Source organism: Sphaeramia orbicularis, chromosome 22, assembly GCF_902148855.1.
Source record: "Sphaeramia orbicularis chromosome 22, fSphaOr1.1, whole genome shotgun sequence".
NCBI lineage: Eukaryota > Metazoa > Chordata > Actinopteri > Kurtiformes > Apogonidae > Sphaeramia > Sphaeramia orbicularis.
Genome location: NC_043978.1, coordinates 14,137,926 through 14,157,689, shown reverse-complemented (window position 1 = coordinate 14,157,689; position 19,764 = coordinate 14,137,926). Strand labels below are relative to the sequence as shown.

The 19,764-nt window shown below is 36.3% G+C and overlaps 1 protein-coding gene across 4 annotated transcripts in view; it reads right to left on the bottom strand.

The window, feature by feature from the left end:
• The window catches only part of letm1 (leucine zipper-EF-hand containing transmembrane protein 1), a 55,990-nt gene that overhangs the window by 31,831 nt on the left and 4,395 nt on the right, over positions 1-19,764 (bottom strand). For all 4 annotated transcript variants that reach the window (XM_030126630.1, XM_030126631.1, XM_030126632.1 and 1 more), the window contains exons 2-3: positions 14,560-14,617; positions 12,631-13,129 (exon numbers count right to left, since the gene is read on the bottom strand). In XM_030126630.1, coding sequence (XP_029982490.1) covers positions 12,631-13,129; positions 14,560-14,617 — 557 coding nt within the window. The remainder of the gene's footprint in view (positions 1-12,630; positions 13,130-14,559; positions 14,618-19,764) is intronic.

The window sequence follows — 19,764 nt, the reverse complement described above, 5'->3', positions numbered from 1 at the left end:
TAAACTGTAAATGCTCTGCTTGGGTTGAATTCTTCATTAATTCAACTCCACAGGTCCATCTTCAACCTCTTTCAGAGTAATGACACCAGAAAGGTGGTTTGGAGCGCTGGCCCTTTAAATGCACATGAGCCACTTCAAGCCCCGCCCCCTCCAGGTTGTTGGCTGTGCTGCTCTGTCCCATTCAACCAACAACTGAACATTTTAGGGAATCGGCTCCAAGTTTGGACATATTTTCAGTATGGACTACAACCGCTGCTGCTGATAAACAATTATGTCGTACTCGGACAAAAGTTCGTTGCAAGTCTTGACCTTATATGTACAAATGTCATGACGTAACTAGTTATAAAATGTAACAAATTAAGCAGGAATTAAAACAGGTTGTAGAAATCCACTCGATTTTTGCCAAAATGAATATAAAGATAGCTTTGCAGCACCTAGAGGGTTCAAATTCAAACCCTACAAACTATTAGGGTCCAAATACACAAATGAATGAACCAAAGACTAATAAAAGTGGGTTTAGATCAGTGGTTCTTAACCTGGGTTCGATTGAACCCTAGGGGTTAGGTGAGTCAGTCTCAGGGGTTCGGCGGAGGTCAAGACACACACTCGACTTATTAGTCGGGTGTGTGTGTCGGGCTAGGTCCGTGTATGTAAACAAACGGCCTCGGAGACTCTTTCTCTGATTGACATCCAATATACGCGGTGTATTGTTGTTGCTTATAGCACTACAACACATCCGGAAGTGTTTATAATCTCTTCCACTCGTCTGACGATGAATTATTTGAGTATTTTCCACATCGTTGTTATGACTTTTGCTACTTCCTGTTAACCACGGAGGCAGCCATGTGTAGCATTTGTTTACATTTTTCGGTCACCGCACTGGTCAGTTACAATCATGTGACGACCGACGCACCATCGCGGATGGAGAAATCGTATTACACTAAAGCCGTCAGTCACACTGATTTGCAGTAAATATTCATTATTATTGTAGCCTGATGGAAATTAGGTGATGGGTGTGTGTTAAAATGTTAAAAATGATAAATAGCATAAATACAATAAGTTCATTATTGGAATACATAAGGTTAAAAATTAAAACCATTTCAGTGTGGTAGTATTAAAAAAGGTCATGTCTGTGAAAAGGTATGTAATTTGTTGTGAGTTCATACACTGTATTGGTTTTGTTCTTTGAACACAGTGATGTTAATGCACGGTTCATTTTGTGCACCAGTAAAACATATGCCTGTGTCTTGAATTTGAAAAAAATCATATTTTATTTTTTAATAAAGAAGGGTTCGATGAATGCGCATATGAAACTGGTGGGGTTCAGTATCTCCAACAAGGTTAAGAACCACTGGTTTAGATCAATATGACCCCTTTAACACACACTAAAACCATAAATGTTGATTGGTGTCTCGCTTTTTTAGTGTTTACATGTGAGATGAAGGCAAGAGTGTGTCATTATTCCAAATATCATTTCATTCATTTCATGTTTAACCTATAAAATGTAAAAAATAAAAAAATAAAAAAATAAAAAAATTATTGGTATATTGGCCAAACACTAGTATCTGCATGTAAGATGTGGTTATCTGTTGGTTTTTTTTTCTTTTCATAAACTTGTATGATTGACTGTGCACATTATGTTATAATATAATGAAAGGCTGAAAAGACTTAAAACAGTTAACTTATCGTATAAATAATGGAGATTTCTTCATCTCCCTGGTGCAAAATGGGGGATAAGTAACTACAAAATCAAAGTAAATGGATTTTTGAATTGTTAATGATTTCTCACCATTTATTACAATATTTTTCTATATAGTTTATATCTTTTTTTATATTTAATTTACCAGTGTTTGCAAAAATTCAAAGCTTATTATGTCAAAACTGACTCTTATCTTTAAATGGACATAAAAATAAGCATTTACAACTAGAGCTGCAACCGATTAATCGATTAGGGGCTTGAAGTGAATGGAAAAATTCACGATTCGATTAATCGACTCGAATTGATTGAAGGGAAATATTCTATTGCAGTTTTCCTGTACTGAAGCTTCTTTGTGCGTCACAATAAGCGTCTGTGTGAAACACAACAGTGGAACCAATGTTTAACAGCAAAGTAATGAAGGAAACAAAGCTTTGATTCAGGAGAATTGTGGTTGAATGATTTTTTTGGATCACTTTGAGTCGATTAATTGGTTACAGCTCTATTTACAACTATTGTTTGATAATAAAATGAGTTGTATTTGATCACCATGAAAATATGACGAACTGTATTTTACCTCAGGAGGAAAGTACAGTACTTTACTTTTTCCTCCAGTATAATAATTACCGGTAACTTAATTATTTTGCCAATTAATATAACTGATATAAAGTAAATATACTTGATATGTTATTATGGATAAAGCTACTTAACAGCATAAAGAGTAAATGCTGTTATCAGGTACAACATTCATGAATAATTATAATATTGTGTTGTATTTTATTCTGAAAGGGGCCATTCTGCACATTTACGTCAGGTACTTTAGTATATTTTGATTCTAACGCCCGTGGACTTTCACTGAACTTGTGACTTGGAAAGAGAAGGTTTATTAAAGTTCAGAACTGATGTTATTAGCACTGGTATCTTCACAAAAAGTTCTCAGAAGCTGCAGGAGAACACTAATGGAAAGTTTAGTTATAACACTGCAGAATGACACTGAAACACGCCAGCTCCACTTCATTAGTTTTATAAGACATGTTGCATCACGTCTTTGTAAACCTAAGTAGCTCCTTTGTCCCTGAGTGTCAGTTAAGATTGCAAAACTCTACATTGTATAAATACCTCTGCACTACTGTCTGTTAACACAGCGTCCTGCACTATTTGGACCAAACCACTGGTTCTAGAGTCATGATTCTGTTCAGATCTACCAGTAAAGAGTCTAAACTCCAACATCATTTCATTTAAGTCTCAAAATAAAGCCAATAAACAACTGAAAAAGGGAATAGAAGTCTACATGTTCTCATTCTGCTACAACACTGTTACATACACACTCTGTTGAGTTGTGAAACCTGTCGGGATTGTTTTCACAACTTTACTTTCCCATTGACCCGCGACTCAACTCCTGAAAGAGGGTTACGTCATATTCCAGAGTTGTGAATTAATGTTCAGTTTTTATGTATACAACAGTTGCATAATTGAGACTGATCTCATGAAATGGAGTTGTATGTCATGCCAGTTCTTATGGCATTTGGTGTGCTACATGTATGCTTTTTCACCTTTCGTGTGTTATTCAATGGCATTTGATTGCGTCAATTAGGGGTGTTAGAAAATATCAGTTCTGCAATATATCGCAATATTTCATTTCACAATACTGTGTCGATATTAAGAAGTACTGTATCAATAATTTTTAGGTATTTATTCAAATGCAGATATTGTGGAGGTTCATTTTAGTTTTTTATTTTTCTTTATTGTTTATATTTTCTTTATTATTATTTAACATTCTTTTATTAAAAAATGTTAGTTCCTTTGTTGCGATTGCACTAAAATACTGTTATGATGTTAGTTCTGAACTAATAGAATATGAGCATTTGAACAGGATCTTAAACTGTAATGTCTGTAAAATATAATTTAAGTTTAAACACAGGAACATTTTGTGATATAGCATTAGATCCTGTTGTGATCAAATAAAAATGTGTTCACTATTTGTGCATATTTCTGGTGTAACTCAATTCTTCCAGGAAATATTTTTTAAAAAAGAAACAAACAAAAAATTGCCTTTTTAACAGTATCATGATATATCATGATATATCATGATATATCGTATCGTGATCCCAGTATCATGATTTGTATCGTATCGCCAGATTCTTGCCAATACACACCCCTAGTGTCGATTTATGCCAAGATCATGGAACCCCCCCCCACGTCTGTGCGCTTCCTGTGTACTTCAGTTTCATTCTGCAGGTGCACCTGGTATTAATACTGTATATTAACAGTCGCTTATATTTTAAAGACTGATTTACCAAACTATTTTTATGTCACTACTTATAAAATATAGACGAACATCTTTTCCCAAAAGTCTGCTCTCCCCAGGATGAAAACTACCACATCTACAACCCATGGTTCCCCACAGGTCACATACTAGTCTAATATAAGACTATCATACAGCGTTTTAAAGGTGTGTAAATTATCTTTGTGAGTCGGGGTGTTAGAAAAAATCAATTCTGCAGTATATTGCAATATTTCATTTCACAATAGTGTATCGATTTTAAAAAGTACTGGATCGATATTTTAGGTGTTTATTCAAATGCAGATATGGCGGAGGTTCATTTTAGTTTTTTGGGTTTTTTTTTATTGTTTATATCTTATTTATTATTATTTAATACTGTTTTATTAAATAATGGTTATTTGAAGCATCCTAAAAGCACTTTTTACTGTCTGAGAAGCAGATGTTAGTTTCTTTGTTGGAACAAAAATAATGTTATGATGTTAGTTCTGAACTAATAGAATATGAACATTTGAACAGGATCTTAATCTGTAATGTCTGTAAAATATAATTTAAGTTTTAACACAGGAACATTTTGTGATATAGCATTAGATCCTGTTCTGGTCAAATAAAAATGTGTTTAGTATTTGTGCATATTTCTGGTGTAATTCAATTCTTCCAGGGAATAATCATTTTTTTAAAAATGAAACAAACAAAAACTTGCCTTTTTAACAGTATCATGATATATCGTGATGTATCGTATCGTGATCCTTGTATTGTGATTTGTATCGTATCACCAGATTCTTACCAATACACACCCCTATTTGTGAGAAAAAAAAAGACGCAACTGTTAATTCATGTCCACCATTACCTAATATAAGACTATTACATCCTGTGTATATCAATGTTCTTATTTCATATATCGGCCGATATATCAGTTACGTATCAGCCAATATATCGGATATCACCTTTTTTTAAGCCCCCAGATCAGCATCAGCTGCAAAAATCCCATATCGATCGGGCTCTACTGTATATATTAGATATGTAAAATTAGGGTAGGACAATATAAGCTTGGCTTCTTCTGACTACATTTCGGACATAAAGTGTTATTGAGGAGCCACAGTGAGGTAGTTGCACATTGTGTGGCTTTTTTATTTTTATCTTTTAAAGTTTATTTTATTTTTATGTATTTATGTTTTTGGTTGCTTGTTGCCTTTGATATTCTGGAGTGTTCTGTTTAAATTTGTGGCTTCTCTTTGCCTTTTGTTGACCTTTGTATTTTGTTCCTACTTATGTTCTAAATAAAGTTTATCATATCGTTTCATACCATTTATCTGAGAATTTTGTTCACGTCCAAAATTGAAACTTCAAATACTGAATTAGACTGAACCGGAAATTAAATTAAATGGGAATTGAATCCATTTAGGGATTAAATGTTGATAGCGAGCCTTGGTCTAAAATCTGGAGGTAATTCTGCTTTACCTTAGTCAACTCACTACTTCACAACACGTCCATCAGGTCTACTTAGGCTGGACCTGCACTGATGGACTGGTGGATCCTGTTCGACCCAAGCCACCCTGCACACCTGTCCTTACATAACACCAGAGCGAAAACCTGTGCATCAGATTACTGCAGCAGACCGGGCCTGGATCTAATCAGCCTCCCTGACTGAATGTAAGGCGGCAGGATGCCAACGAGTCAGGACAGGAAGCAGGCCGATCCTCCAAACACTCAAATAAACTCATTACGCCACTCCTCGGAAACACGGCGGTTAGGGAACGTAGCGTCAGTTTGCACAGTAACATAAATCTACACAGACCGTCTTCCTCAGTGACTGAACAAATACATTTTATTTACAGCAACAAGAGATGTTTTAAAAATCTATTAAATCTAGGAAAAGATGGTAAATGTTAGCTTTCTAAACTGGAATCACTGAAATTGAGGGGAAAATATAACTTAAAATAATCAAAATCTATCCCACTTACAGGATTTTACTACAGTTTTCAGAAGGTATAGGTGCTGAAATTATTCAAAGGAAGTTACTTTATTTTTTTTTTTCACATTATTTTCAACCTTTATCCTTTCCATATCTGTCAAAGAAACCAGTCAGCACTTAGTGTATTCATTTCTAACCCTTTCATGCATAGGTCACTACAGTGGACAGTTCTTCTCCAGCTGTTCTCTTGTATTTTAATGGGTTTTGATGTTTTAGTTCCATATCAGCCAACACAGTGAACACTTACACACTATCCTATACACTGACATTCATACCATTACTGCAACTTTGCTGTTTTTGATAAACCTGATCTGCACTAACATGTTTGAGTGTAAATCAATTGTTATTTGTTAGACAAGAAGGTTTTTTTTTTGCATATTATCTCCATGAAGTGAGTAATTACTGGCATTAGAATATGTTAAAATGTGAGAAGACATCAGATTAGCAGCATTAAAAATGTTTTTATTTCATTGTTTTCATATCACTTTCTGATATTGGGTTTTAAACACGTTTCTTTTCTCCAAAAATTAAATGCATGGATATTTTTGTAACTCCATAGAAAAAAAAAAATCGATCGCATTGTTTTTTTTTCATGCCTAAGAAGGAATAAAAACACTGAAGAAAAAAATCTTGACTAAGGTTCTCACAATTCATGCATGAAAGGGTTAAAGTATATTCATGTATATACATTTATTAAATTCAATATTTTCCCTTAGTTTGTGTGGACATATTGGCATTTTAGGGGTATTCTCACAAACAAATGTAAAAATTTTCAGTCAAATATAGCATTTTGCATCATTTGGACTATTATTTTTACCACATCTGTGCACAAAAAACTGGAAAAGCAAGAGCAGTTATGAAAGAGTGGAAACAGTCTAAAAGGTTTAAGCACTTAACTCACTAATGGAATCCTACATCTATTACTACTAGATCTGGGGAAAGTCATTTAGTGAGTTTAGATGGTTTTCTCATTGATTTTTCTTTGATTTAACTGAGGTGGTGCACAACATGGATTGCATCCTATACCTTAGCCTTTAAATGTAAGAGAAAATGGTCCATTATGTTATTTTTGCAGCTACTTTGATGATCAAGTCCACCTATATTGATTCATTACTTTGTGTGTGATGTTCAATGATTCAAATTTATTCATTCAAGTATTTATTCCTTTAACTTTGATGTTCAGTTCAACAGTTAGCCAACCCCAGAGACAGATAAATTCAGACACTCAATGCATTTCCAGTGATAAAACTGTTAAGAAGAAGAACAGGGAGATATTGTCACTGTACATGTTATTTTCTTTCTCTAAACTAGCATTATTATATCAGCCTTTAACAATCAGACAACCTCAAACTACCCTTTCAACCACTTCCAGGGTTTGCTCTGGCATCATAAGGCTTCGATGCAGCACCTTAAGCCAAATTCATGTCAAATCAATGTGGAGGACATTAGACCTAACTGACTGTAGTTGATCTACATGTGTGTTTTTGCTTTTCGGATGAGTTTCCAATATTTTTACACATACATGATAATAAAATGGTCCAAAATAACGATAAATGATATACGTTTTTGTCGATAAACCTAAAAACCTTCTTGCAAAAGGATGTCCAGACTCCACAGCCATACACTGAAGACTTCCACAAACTTAACGATATTATATTTCAAACAACACCAGAGTCTTCGGAAAATGAGGGAAAACCCTGACGTCTGAACAAAGCAACATCGACCATAACTCTGGTGCCAGTTCCAGTGTAATGAGTATGAGTATGTATGAGTTAGACAATTATCTCATAGCATAATTGTCTAACTCATACACAAATGGACAAAAGTATGTGGACACATTGAATTCAGGTGCTTCTTTTCTAACAGGGGTCTGAGACACAAAATAATAACAACTAATGTCAGAATAAAGTTTTATATTGGGATAAATATCATTTTGATTATTAATGCTGATGTTTATCTGTTAAATCCTCATGAACAGGACATCTTAGAGCTGTAGCCATGATGTGTCACATTATTTTTGTCCATATAGTTTAGAAACATCAATATTTCCTTCAAGTTTAATGGTAGATTTTTCTTCCCAAGTGAGATGTGAAGAAAGTAGATGGTTAGTTGTGGTAGAAAATTATTATTTAGTCAGAAAATGAAAAATATGTTTGAAATTTACAGGAAGAACATTTAAAATCATGGAAGTCATGGAGTTAAAAAAAACTCACCGTTAAGAGAAATTAAGACAAAACCATCTCTGAGGCATTTTGAAAGCAAAGATAACAATTTAAACCAAACTAACCAATGCAATGATATTTATCCCAATATAAAACTATATTCTGACAGTTGTCATTATTGTTTTGTTTACCAGACCTGTTAGAAAAGAAACGCCTGAATTCAACATGTCCACATACTTTTGTCCATTTGTGTATGAGTTAAGCAATTATGCGATGAGGCTAACAAATGCTATATTTCAGTGGTCTACTTAATGTAACATCTTAACTAGAGCTGGACAAATATCGTTTGAGCATCGTCATTGCGATGTATGTGTGCGCAGTAGTCACACTGCAGGTCCTGCAATGTAGGAGGTAAATGAACTCAATGTGTTCTCATAGTAATAATAGTATACAGTCTACTCTCGTTAAACCGCCCGCCGTTATACCGCCATTTCCGCCTATCGCCATCCGCCAGCCCAGTTCCATGCACAAACAACACTTATACCATTGATTTCCCGACCGTTATACCGCCAGCGTGATTGCCATCGAGTACACATAAATTTTAACAATGCACTGAAACAAACGCGCCAGACGCTGATCGCGACAAGCTACAAGTAGGTCTACGAAACGGCCACCGTTCCTTTATCACAGAACACTCAGTAGGTCAGGATGTCGGGAAGAGGACGTGGGATTAAGCCAAAGCCTCAAGATGATGGGGTGTCATTTCCCGACACGGTATAATAATGCTTAAAATGTTTCCCCACTTTAAATGATCCCTTACAACATAACAGAATCAAGATTTATTTAGAAACGCAATTAGAACGGGTTAACGGAGGCAGCATAGACATCATATAGTACAGACATGCACATTATGGACGCAACCCGTTGTAACGCCATTTTCGCTATACCGCCAATTTGGCCGTGAACGGAAGTTGGCGGTATAACGAGTGTAGACTGTAGTAGTAATCCACCAATCACAGTTGTTCTTAATCCGTTTGGAGTGAGTGTCTGGTAACAACATTGAAAAATGAGCAACGAACAAAGACAAAATCACCGTAAACGAAGACTTGGTGCAAAAAAGAAAAGCAACATCAGTTATCTGGAATTATTTCGGCTACAAGAAGGATGACACTGAAACACGTGTTCTATGTCGACAGTGACTTGCACCTGCTGACACAACAAGAGGAAACACAACTAATTTGTTTGACCATTTACGTCGGCACCACACAGCTATTAGATCCTCCTGAATAGTTTTTCATACCGCAGTATATATCACAGGGTTAAAACTAGAAGCACTCGGAGAGCGCAGACCTCCGCCAAGGCAGATCAGCGCCCTGGATTTGGATGAAAATTTCAGCAAATGTTCATACTGGCACAAGGAACAAATGATTCAATTTTGGTGGTGATCGGGGGTAGGGGGGCACGGGGGCCCACTGATCTGCCTTGGCGGAGGTCTGCGCTCTACGAGTGCAGACCTCCGCCAAGGCAGATCAGTGGGCCCCCGTGGCCCCCCCACCCCCACCCCTTTGTTCCTTGTGCCAGTATCAACATTTCCTGAAATTTTCATCCAAATCCGTCCATAACTTTTTGAGTTATCTTGCACACAGACAGACAAGCAGACAAACCAATACCGACAAAAACATAACCTCCTTGGCGGAGGTAAAAATCACAATGTCAGTTTTTTCCAACATCGTGCAGCCCTAATCTTAACAGAGTTGTTAAATCCTTCCCCTGACCCTGACTGTCAGATTGAATCTTCATTCTTCACATTCATAAAGCTACTATTCAAAGTGGATTTCCCTGATTATTTATGTTTTATCATCTCACCGGTATTTCAAAAACCAGTCCTTTTATCTATTTCAAATTCTTTTCCATTGAACATATTGACCAGATCTTACACTGAATAACAGTCTGACATCTAACTACAGACTGATTTCTGTCTTTTTTGTTCAGGTTTTCTGAATCCCTGCCTGATGTGTAAACGACTGAACTTAATTGGATTAAAAGACCTTTTCTGATCAAACCCATAATGCTTCTTGTAAAGGAGCTTTAATCAGGATGCACAATGTGAGCGTCTGCTGAGCCCCCGGTGAGTAAACACTCAGTGTGGAGCCAATGTCTTTAATTGAGCCCATTAGGGTTTGAGATGTAGTGGATTAAACATTATAGAACACATGTCTGGCGTGTCAGACTCCAGTCCCAGCTGAGTGATCTTAATTCATGCTGGCGATCAGCTGTGAGTCAGACGGCAAAAACAACCTCCGCTCACTGGAAACATCGCAGATTCAGAAGCTTCTCCTCTTACACTTTCGAAACCACGACTGAATCTGTGATACAAATCGTCTGTGGTTTGGAGTCTCAGTTCCCACTTCTCCCTCCACACCCACTATTGACTTCTCATTATGTTACTAATGCATAAAAACAAAACTAGTTTATTTATTTTTGTCACTATGGGTTGAGCAACAACTGCTTTTTTAAAGGCTGAAATAATAATGATAGTTAGGAAGAGGGAAAAAACAATCAACTCATGGATCTTGACAAATAAAATAAATGACACTGTTGTAAATTATCGATGTGTGAAAGAATAACAGTTGAAGAGAATAGCTAAGTCGGGGTAATATACACCTAAATTATTAAATTATTAAATTTGTATAAATGAAAATCAAACAAGAGCGAGTAATGAATAACTGGAACTGAATATCCAACCAACAGTGATCTACGCAACTGCAATGTACAGTTTTTAATTTTTCGAGCTGTTATTTTCCCTAAATGTTAGTAATTCCAGTTGAGAGGCCTGACATTAACAATCAGGATGTTTTGGCAGAACTTGAACATGATCGCCACCATCTTATCCAAGACTTTATAGACTGTCTTTGGTGTTTAAGTATTTTTGAGTTGAAACACACAATGTAAAAAGGCACTAATCACAATAGCCCCTTTTCTACCGCAGGAACTTTAATTTTACCTGGGATTTTCACAAACCTCAGTGCGTTTCCACCAAAATTACCCTGGTAAAAAAACATCCCCTCCACTGATGGAAAACTGAGCAAAAGACCTGCCAAAATCGTTCTTTTCAGTCTTTAAAATCACTCCTTTGAGCGTATTCGTCTCGCTCTTACAATATTTTATTCATGCAAATACATTCAAAAGAGGATGGAACCAAGGACGGTCTCCCCCAACATCTGGCCAATGGATTAGAGAGATTATGCATCAATATTCACTTGGAAAAAATTAGATATACCATTAGGGGTTCCACAAGAAAGTTCTATGCCACATGACAGAAACGTGTCTGCTTTGTAGAAGGTGTGGTAGCCACCAACATATCTATGGAATTGCAATATCTGTGTAATTTTTTTTTTTTAATTTACATATTTATTTTCTTTCTTCCCCTTTATTTATTTTATTTATGTGTATGTGAAGTTAAAAATATGCATGCGTGTGTATGTGTATACATGTGTGCGTAAGGGGTTTATATATTTTTGTACGTATGTATATTATGTCTGACTGTATATAAATTGAATGAGGGTCCAGTACTTGGGGTGGGGGTGAGGTAGTTGGATAGGAACTTGATACAGCAGTTTTATGTTCAAGTTGTATATTTCTTGTTATATATTTGGAAATAAAAATACCTTCAACCAAAAACAAAAAAAAAAAAAAACAGAGGCTGGACCTCGGACGTAGAATTTGCCAAATTCACTCAAAAGAAACTCAGTGGGAGTTCAAGTCAGTGACCGAAACAATTTAAATTTATTGTCAGGAACTTTAAGGTGCGGAGTAAATGCAAACTATGCAGATTACCAGGAACTCTTTTACCCAGGTAAATAAATTCCCTGTAATAAAAGTTCCTGGGAATGTTGGTGGAAAAGGGGCTAATGAGACTTTTTCACCTTTTTCATGCAGGTCCATTTCATAGTGTTCTTTCTTAAAATGCAAACTGTAGCTCAGGGGTGTCAAACTAATTTTAGTTCAAGGGCCACATTCAGCTAAACTTGATATGAAGTAGGCCGAACCAGTAAAGTAATAAAATAATATATAAATAATGTCAACTCCAAACTTTTCTCTATGTTTTAGAGCGAAAGGAGTATATTTACATTATGACGTTTACATCTACTAACTATCCTTTCAAAAGATGTGAAAAACATGAACAAACTGAAAAAATAAGTGGAATTTTTACAATATTATGCCTGAACTAAAAGGATTGTTAATATCTTAGTATAATTTTTGCATTTCACAAATTCATCCCAAGGGCCAGACTGCCCCTCTGGCGGGCCGGATTTGGCCCCCGGGCCGCATGTTTGACACCTGTGCTATAGCTTATTTAATCAAATGCACATTTTTTTCCCACCTTATCACATAAACTGAACCAAAACCATGGACAGGAAGAGTCATTACACCCCAAATTGACTATTTTATGTCGGCTGTACAGTCACAAAGCATCGGTACATTAAATAAAATCTCAGTGTAAACCCCCCCTCACCTGTCGCCTCTCTCGGCGGGACAGGGGGTGTCCGTTCAACACCGTCCACAGCATCCTCCCAGCGATGGTGGTGTCGATCCACAGCAGCCTGAAGCCGTGGTAGTAGTGCTTGATTTCGTCTAGAACCCGCTGTCGTAGCGTCCGTCTGACGGGCTCGGCGTCCAGCGTGGGGCTGTACACCGGCCCCCCTTCCTCCAGCTTCTTCTTCTCTTTTAACGACCTCAGTGATTTTTCCACTTTGGAGTCGTCCCACCTCCTCCTCGAGGTGTGTATCCACCTGACGCCGCGGATGTCCTGCGGTCGGGCTAACGTCCACGGGGCTCCTGCTGTGAGGGCGGGGTACGGGGAGGAGGGGGAGGACGAGGCCCCCAACATAAAAGCACAATAGAGCTGCAGCGAGTCCGGACTCTGACAGGGGCTCACATGACTGTCTGATACCAGGAGGGAAGGGCTGAACGAAGACACCTGGGCCAGGCTGCTCAATCTGTGTCCATCTAATCTGAAAACACGGGACGAAAAGGACAAGGTTAGGAGCTGGACATCAGATAGGCTTTGTCTTTAGGATAAAATAAATAAAAAAGTGGTGCCAGGCACAACAAACCCCACCCCTCGCACTTATTTCACCCATTATAAGTAAACAGGAAGATTTTAAAAATTCATTAAAAATTTGAACTTCGACCTACTGTTCTTAAAATGTAATGAGATCCATTCTGGGTCACTGGCAGTTTGTAAACCTAATTTGGTATGAATTCAACCAGTAGTTTTGCTGCTACAGATATGTGAAATTTCACCCATTATACTAGGTAAATGAGGAAAAAAAAGATTTTAAAAAATTCATAAAAAATTGAAACTTTGATGTACTTTTCCCAAAATAAAATGGCATCTATTCTGGGTCACTGGCAATCTATAACCCTAATTTGGTATGAATTCAACCAATAGTTTTGCTGCCACAGACATTTGAAATTTCACCTGTTATAAGTACATGGGAAAAAAAAAAAGATTTTAAAAATTCTTAAAACATTGTAACTTTGACCTACTTTTCCCAAAATGTAATGAGATCTATTCTGAGTCACTGGCAATCTATAAATCCAATTTGGTATGAATTCAATCAATAGTTTCGCTGCTAGAGTGTTAACAAAGAAATAAAGAAACAAAAACAATACCCCTTGCCTGCCCTTTGAGGGGTGCAGGGTAAAAATGACTTTAGCTTTAAAATAAATACTAACTTTACACCATAAAACACCTGTAAAAGACTTGTTTTTTGAGAACTCACAAAAAAACCCTGCAGTTCCCAGTTCAAAACTGAATCAGATTTGGAGATTTTCCTCAACACTTAAGCACTAATAGTGATTTTTGAAGAACTATCTCTTAAACAATTACCAAATATTACATTAGATAGAGCTTTATTGATTCCTTGGCAGAGACTTCAGGAGATTAAGGTTCCAGAAGCAGAACAACAATGAATGTACACGATTAAGGAATAATATAGACAAAAGGAAAGAAAACCACAAAAACAATAGTGTAAAACAGGCACTTGTACACTACAAAGTACGAGTATAAATAAAAAATAAAGCAGTAACAATACTTCTTATAATAAAAAAATTAACTATATTACAACATGCACAGTAAAAAGCAGATGCCATAAGTGTTTTTCATACTGTTAGTATGTAGCTGGTGCTATGTGTACTGTACTGATACACACAAGAAAAAGAGTTTGGCAAGTTTTCTAAGAGTTGTTTGCTTTTACAAAGATGTACAAAGTTTAGCTTGTGTTAGGTTTTGTGGTATAGCAAAACTAGGCAAACAGGTGGCAAATGCTGAAGTATGTGCCAAGAAAAATGTATTAATTGCCCTAAAACTACTGTATTTAAGAAGGACTTTCTCCAAGTTTCATTAATGTTTTCATTTTCTACCTTGTATTTGACTTACTTGTGAGTGGAGAGTCGAAGGGCTGTGCAGTTCAAGCAGGTACTGTCTTGTAGTTTCCCTGAGAACAAGTGAAAAACATGAGCGTCTGAGATCTGATAAAGTATTAGACACAGGGAAGCACAGCAGAATGTAGTATAATGAGCACTGATCACACATGAGCAGCCGTACTGAATGAACACACACACACACACACACCATGAAATAACGGAACATGATTTATGTAACAAACATCCACAGCAGCCCCTTTGTTTCATTTCACTTCATTTACATTTTACTCAGAATCACTTCAGCAGTTGTTAATCATTTCCCGCAATACTTAAATCCCCTTTATTTTTTCACATTTAAACTGGTTTTACTCCTTATTCATAAACACGGTTATATTGTATTAACCCATAAAGACTCAGTGCTACTTGTTGAGTTGTATTTGTCTCTCTATTTAACCTTTCTTAAGTGATTTATCACTATTTATTATAATATTATTTTCTGTCATTTTGCATTTTTACAGTAAAAATCAAGTATTTTCTGATATCTAATTTACTACTCATGTAGATGTCCATAAAAGCTCAGCGTGAATTCAAAGTTTATTATAAAAACTGAAGACAGTGACTTTTTCAGTCAAATCTATTATTAACTGAACATAAAAATAGGTGTTGTCCATCCACTGTCATTGATCCAACTCCATGGGTTTTACTGATGAATCAATATTGTTGAAGATGATGTTGTTTCCATGGTAACTACAGAGCCTCTGAACATCCAAATGGGTCATATCTGATGACCATGAAAAGATGACAAACTTTATTTTACACCAATTATTTCCATGTATTGACAGAATTAATGGATCAACAGGTATTAAATATTTTACATCCGTAGATGCTTTTGGTCACCAGTGGAGGTTTGGGTCTTTATGGGTTAAGAATCTCTCCTGAACAGATGAACTACATTATTGTCCTTCATGCAGTCACACTGATCAGTCTTGAGGGCCGGTGCATTCACACTCTGAGGCCCACCGAGGGGCCATCCAGCCCCAGAGGCACCGGTCACACACGGGCAAATAGTGGGCAGACTGGTGAAACACTTTCCACCAATCATCTTGAGGCAGGATGCCGTGGCCACGCCCATCCTCCCGTCCTCACATGGCCGGCTGGACAGAGTCCAGAGAGGCCTGGTTGAACATGACGGACTGAGGCCGCCGAGTTTACTGGAACACAGTCACCTTTGTGGCCTGTTACTGTAGCTACAGAACACACTGGAAATACAGTGGATTACAGGACACGGTAGCATTCAGCTGAAGTGCACAGGCTGCTCCGACTCTGTGGTTTTAACACCTGTAGCACAGCCAGGCCTCTATAAGCCCAACATGTCCTGCGTTACATAAATCATCCCTATTTATGATCTCAGGGCTATAATTCAATATCAGCCTGCAATAAAATTGGTCTAAAGCGCTGTTCCACAACCAAGAGAAGACATTTATAGAGCATTAAGGTGAACAAATCTTCTACATTTATTAAAACCTTTCATTATGTATTGAAACCTGAAGGAATATTTGAGATAGCAGTAAGCTTCATTCATTAAAAATGTCATTTATAGGCACTTTTAGTTGGGTGTGGTTGTCTTGAATCCTAATCCTATAAAATCACACTTATAGAAACAATACCAACATATTTTGTACTTATGTGTTCATTGACATTTTCATTCTTCCAGTGGTATATTTAGTAGTTTTAACCTTTATTTCATGTGTCAGTGTCACAAATTTTCATGTCAGGATTGAAAGAGATATTTTGTGTTTCAGTTTTAACTTACATTCATCAGAGTTATTTATTAGTCAAGTTTTAGAGACTATTTTAGCCACAGTTCAATGCTTTGTGCAGCCATGTTGAGTACACGCAGCAGGTTTGAAAATTAAAGCTCCCTAAACGCATAGTTTCTAAAACTTCCACGTCTTTTTAAGGCATTATTGCAGAAAGAGAAGTTTGTGTACAGCTGTTCAGAACTGTGTCAACCATGTACTGCTATAGGGTCAGGATGAGCGGTGACACGGTTATGTTTTGTCTTCAATGGGCTCTAACTTTGTACATATATAACCCACAGTATATCAATATGTGCTAAATATTTCTGTAGGTATTTCTAACTATTTAAACATAGTGAGGATGATGATTGCATAAAACAACTTTTTTGACCAAAAATATTTCAAAATGGGCTCAGTGACACAGTTTCATAAAAATGTGACTGATTTTGACAAGGTTTACATTAAAGTGCTTCACATGCGGTTCCCACAGGAAATCCATTTAAATTTTCCTATGATGTGTTCAATAGCATACGAAGCTGTACTGATGTCAACATTTAGGAAAATATATTGGAAACTTTTGGACTTACTGACACAGATTTAAAGTAACAGTTTCCATTTTTTGATCCTATTACGATGTGAGGACCAATGTGTCTAGAAAACTAGTCAAATATTTTTAATACAAGCATTTATTATACATCACAGTAATAAACTAACAAATGAGTGCATACAAAAAAGGATAAGAGACACTTCGATTTTTCTCATAGATGTGCATGTTCCCTTGATCTGACACTATAGTAATCGTAATAATCTAAAACTATTACGAATGAAAATGACATAATCAAAAGCTCTTATGCTTGCAGCTATCTTTAATATCATTTTGGGTTTCAATAACCATATAATTGTGCAGATTTAAATGCTTTTTAAATTTCTTTTAAGTACTATCTGCATAAATTTGATAAAATGACCTATTTATGATTTTATTCACTTGTTAATGTGCATATCACACTGCAAACATAAGTTTCCATCTAAGAAACAAGAAAGTTTTTTTCTATGGCATTTTATCTACAATGCAGGTATTTTCATCCCTTATTTATATTTACCCCTATTAAACATTGATGATTTATCTGTAAAACAGTGTGTAGTTACTCCAGACCACTTGAGAGTTGAACGTGACTGTGTTTACTTCCGTTATGGTCTTGGTTTTCAGCTTCAACTCAAATTAGTTCTGCCTTTAAAAAGGTCATAGTTACAACTTGACCTGCCCTACTTTTCCCTGCTCACTCGTGTGTGACCTGCAGCCTGCAGCTGTCTGCCTGTAAAGAGCTATACAGTAAAGCAGTGTCCCAGTAGCACTTCCGTGAACCATTTATCACCAAACTGAGGCTTAGCTCTGTCCCTTTAATCAGCCCACAATAAACACACATCAGCCATATACATATATACATATATATATATATATATATATATATATATATATGTATATGTATATATATATATATATATATATATATATATATATATATATATATATATATATATATATATATATATATATATATATACACAAAACCATGTTACAGTGTTTAACAGCTCAAGGTCTGACATGAAACCTTAGTGGTGACTTTACCATGTATAAATCTGACTCTAGTGGACATGTGAGTGAACAGATGGATGGGCTACATAATTAGTTTATCAGCTGGACTCATCCCTCCACAGATGTTTCTTTACGTTCTTTGCAGAGCAGCGTCTGAGGGTACAACAGCCAAGTCACGTGCTGTGAATCTGAGAAATAATAACAAAGTTTACTTCACTGACCCTGTGCTTCTCACTTGTGTTTTTTATGTTCACACTGACGTTCTAAGGCTTTTTCACAATGCAGGTCTGTTATGTCAAGCATCTAGTTTAATGGTTGCCATAAAATATGACATTTTTGGGTCATTTGCTCCTCTGTGTGATTTTAAATACCACTAGATCCCAGCCAAATAAGTTCAATTCAGTGACGAAATAAATAAATAAATGACAATTATGTTGCTGAAATGCAACTTACATTGCATTTGCATGTGTCCCATTGCGTTTTGCAACTTTATTGTTTCACCCTATGACACCTGGATAGTAGCATTAGATAGAAACGTTTACATATTGGTCAATGTTCAACACTGACCACCGTTACAGAAGCTTTTTTTCTTTTTTTTTTTTTTTTAACATTTTGGTTATTTATTTATTTGTCAGGGAACAGGTGCAAAAATATTAATCTCATACCAAAAGAGATGCATTGTACTGGACTTAGTGACTAACTAGTTCACATTTGCAGCCTCCATGCAGGTAGAAACAACACTCAACAGAAAAAATAAGTACATACCTATAATGCAGGGTGTCCCAAAAAAACTGACATCATTTGAGATGTCCATATCAGAGTGACTACATGATCAGGAAAAATGGTACTTAAGATATATTTTGGACATAAAATGTTTTATTCTACAAGTTTCAAATGAAAAATTCCAGGGGATGGTAGTTTTATAATGTTCCAAAGTTATTATAAATGTTCAATGTGCGCACCACTTGTGACATGGTACACATCAAGTTGGTAGTGGAGTTCCTTTTTTCCTCTTGAAACTTCTTATGCCACGTCCAAATCTGCTTTCCTGTTGGCACTTGTTTATGAAATTTTCTAACAAATTCATGTTGCGCATTCACATTTGACTGAGTTTGGGCGTACTTCAATACACAGAACACCTTTTCTGCTGCAGTAAAAAGCATGCCTACTTCTGAAAGCAGAACAATAAAAATTATTATATTTTTTTGAGCAAAAAGAGCAAAAAAATTTTAAACAAATTATTCTGTGATGAACTTATGTCAAACCTTTTGGGACACTCTGCATTATAATGTCAAAGATGGTTTATTTGTATTCATTATGGGCTGAAAATTGTATCCTGATCACCAATTCAAAGTGGTGCTGCTTTTACTAACATGCTATGAGACAATCTGATTTGATAAATCTGCTAAATTAATTAACAATCCAATTCTGTTAATAACAAGACGATATGAGCCTTTCCTTAGAAAGAGGGCTGCCACTATTGACTATTTTCATTATTGATTCATCTGTAGACTATTTCCTCATGGTCTTTCACACTCTAAAAAAAAGGTAAAATCCAATGTGTATGCAAATTTCTATCATCTATTAAGACAAAACGTAAACTAAAATGTGAGAACATGTCAGTGGAGCCCTCAAGTATCGTCAACCAGGACATGAATATATCCTCATCTCAAGCGGACTTATAATAAAGGCTGACCTTTTCCTCGTCGAAGCCTGCAAATTGTCTGATAATCTGGGCCTAAAGCCAAGAGACAGGCATGATCTCAGTCGTCCACCGCAGACGGACAAATCCCCTCCATGACCCCTCTCATCTATTTTTAAGCCT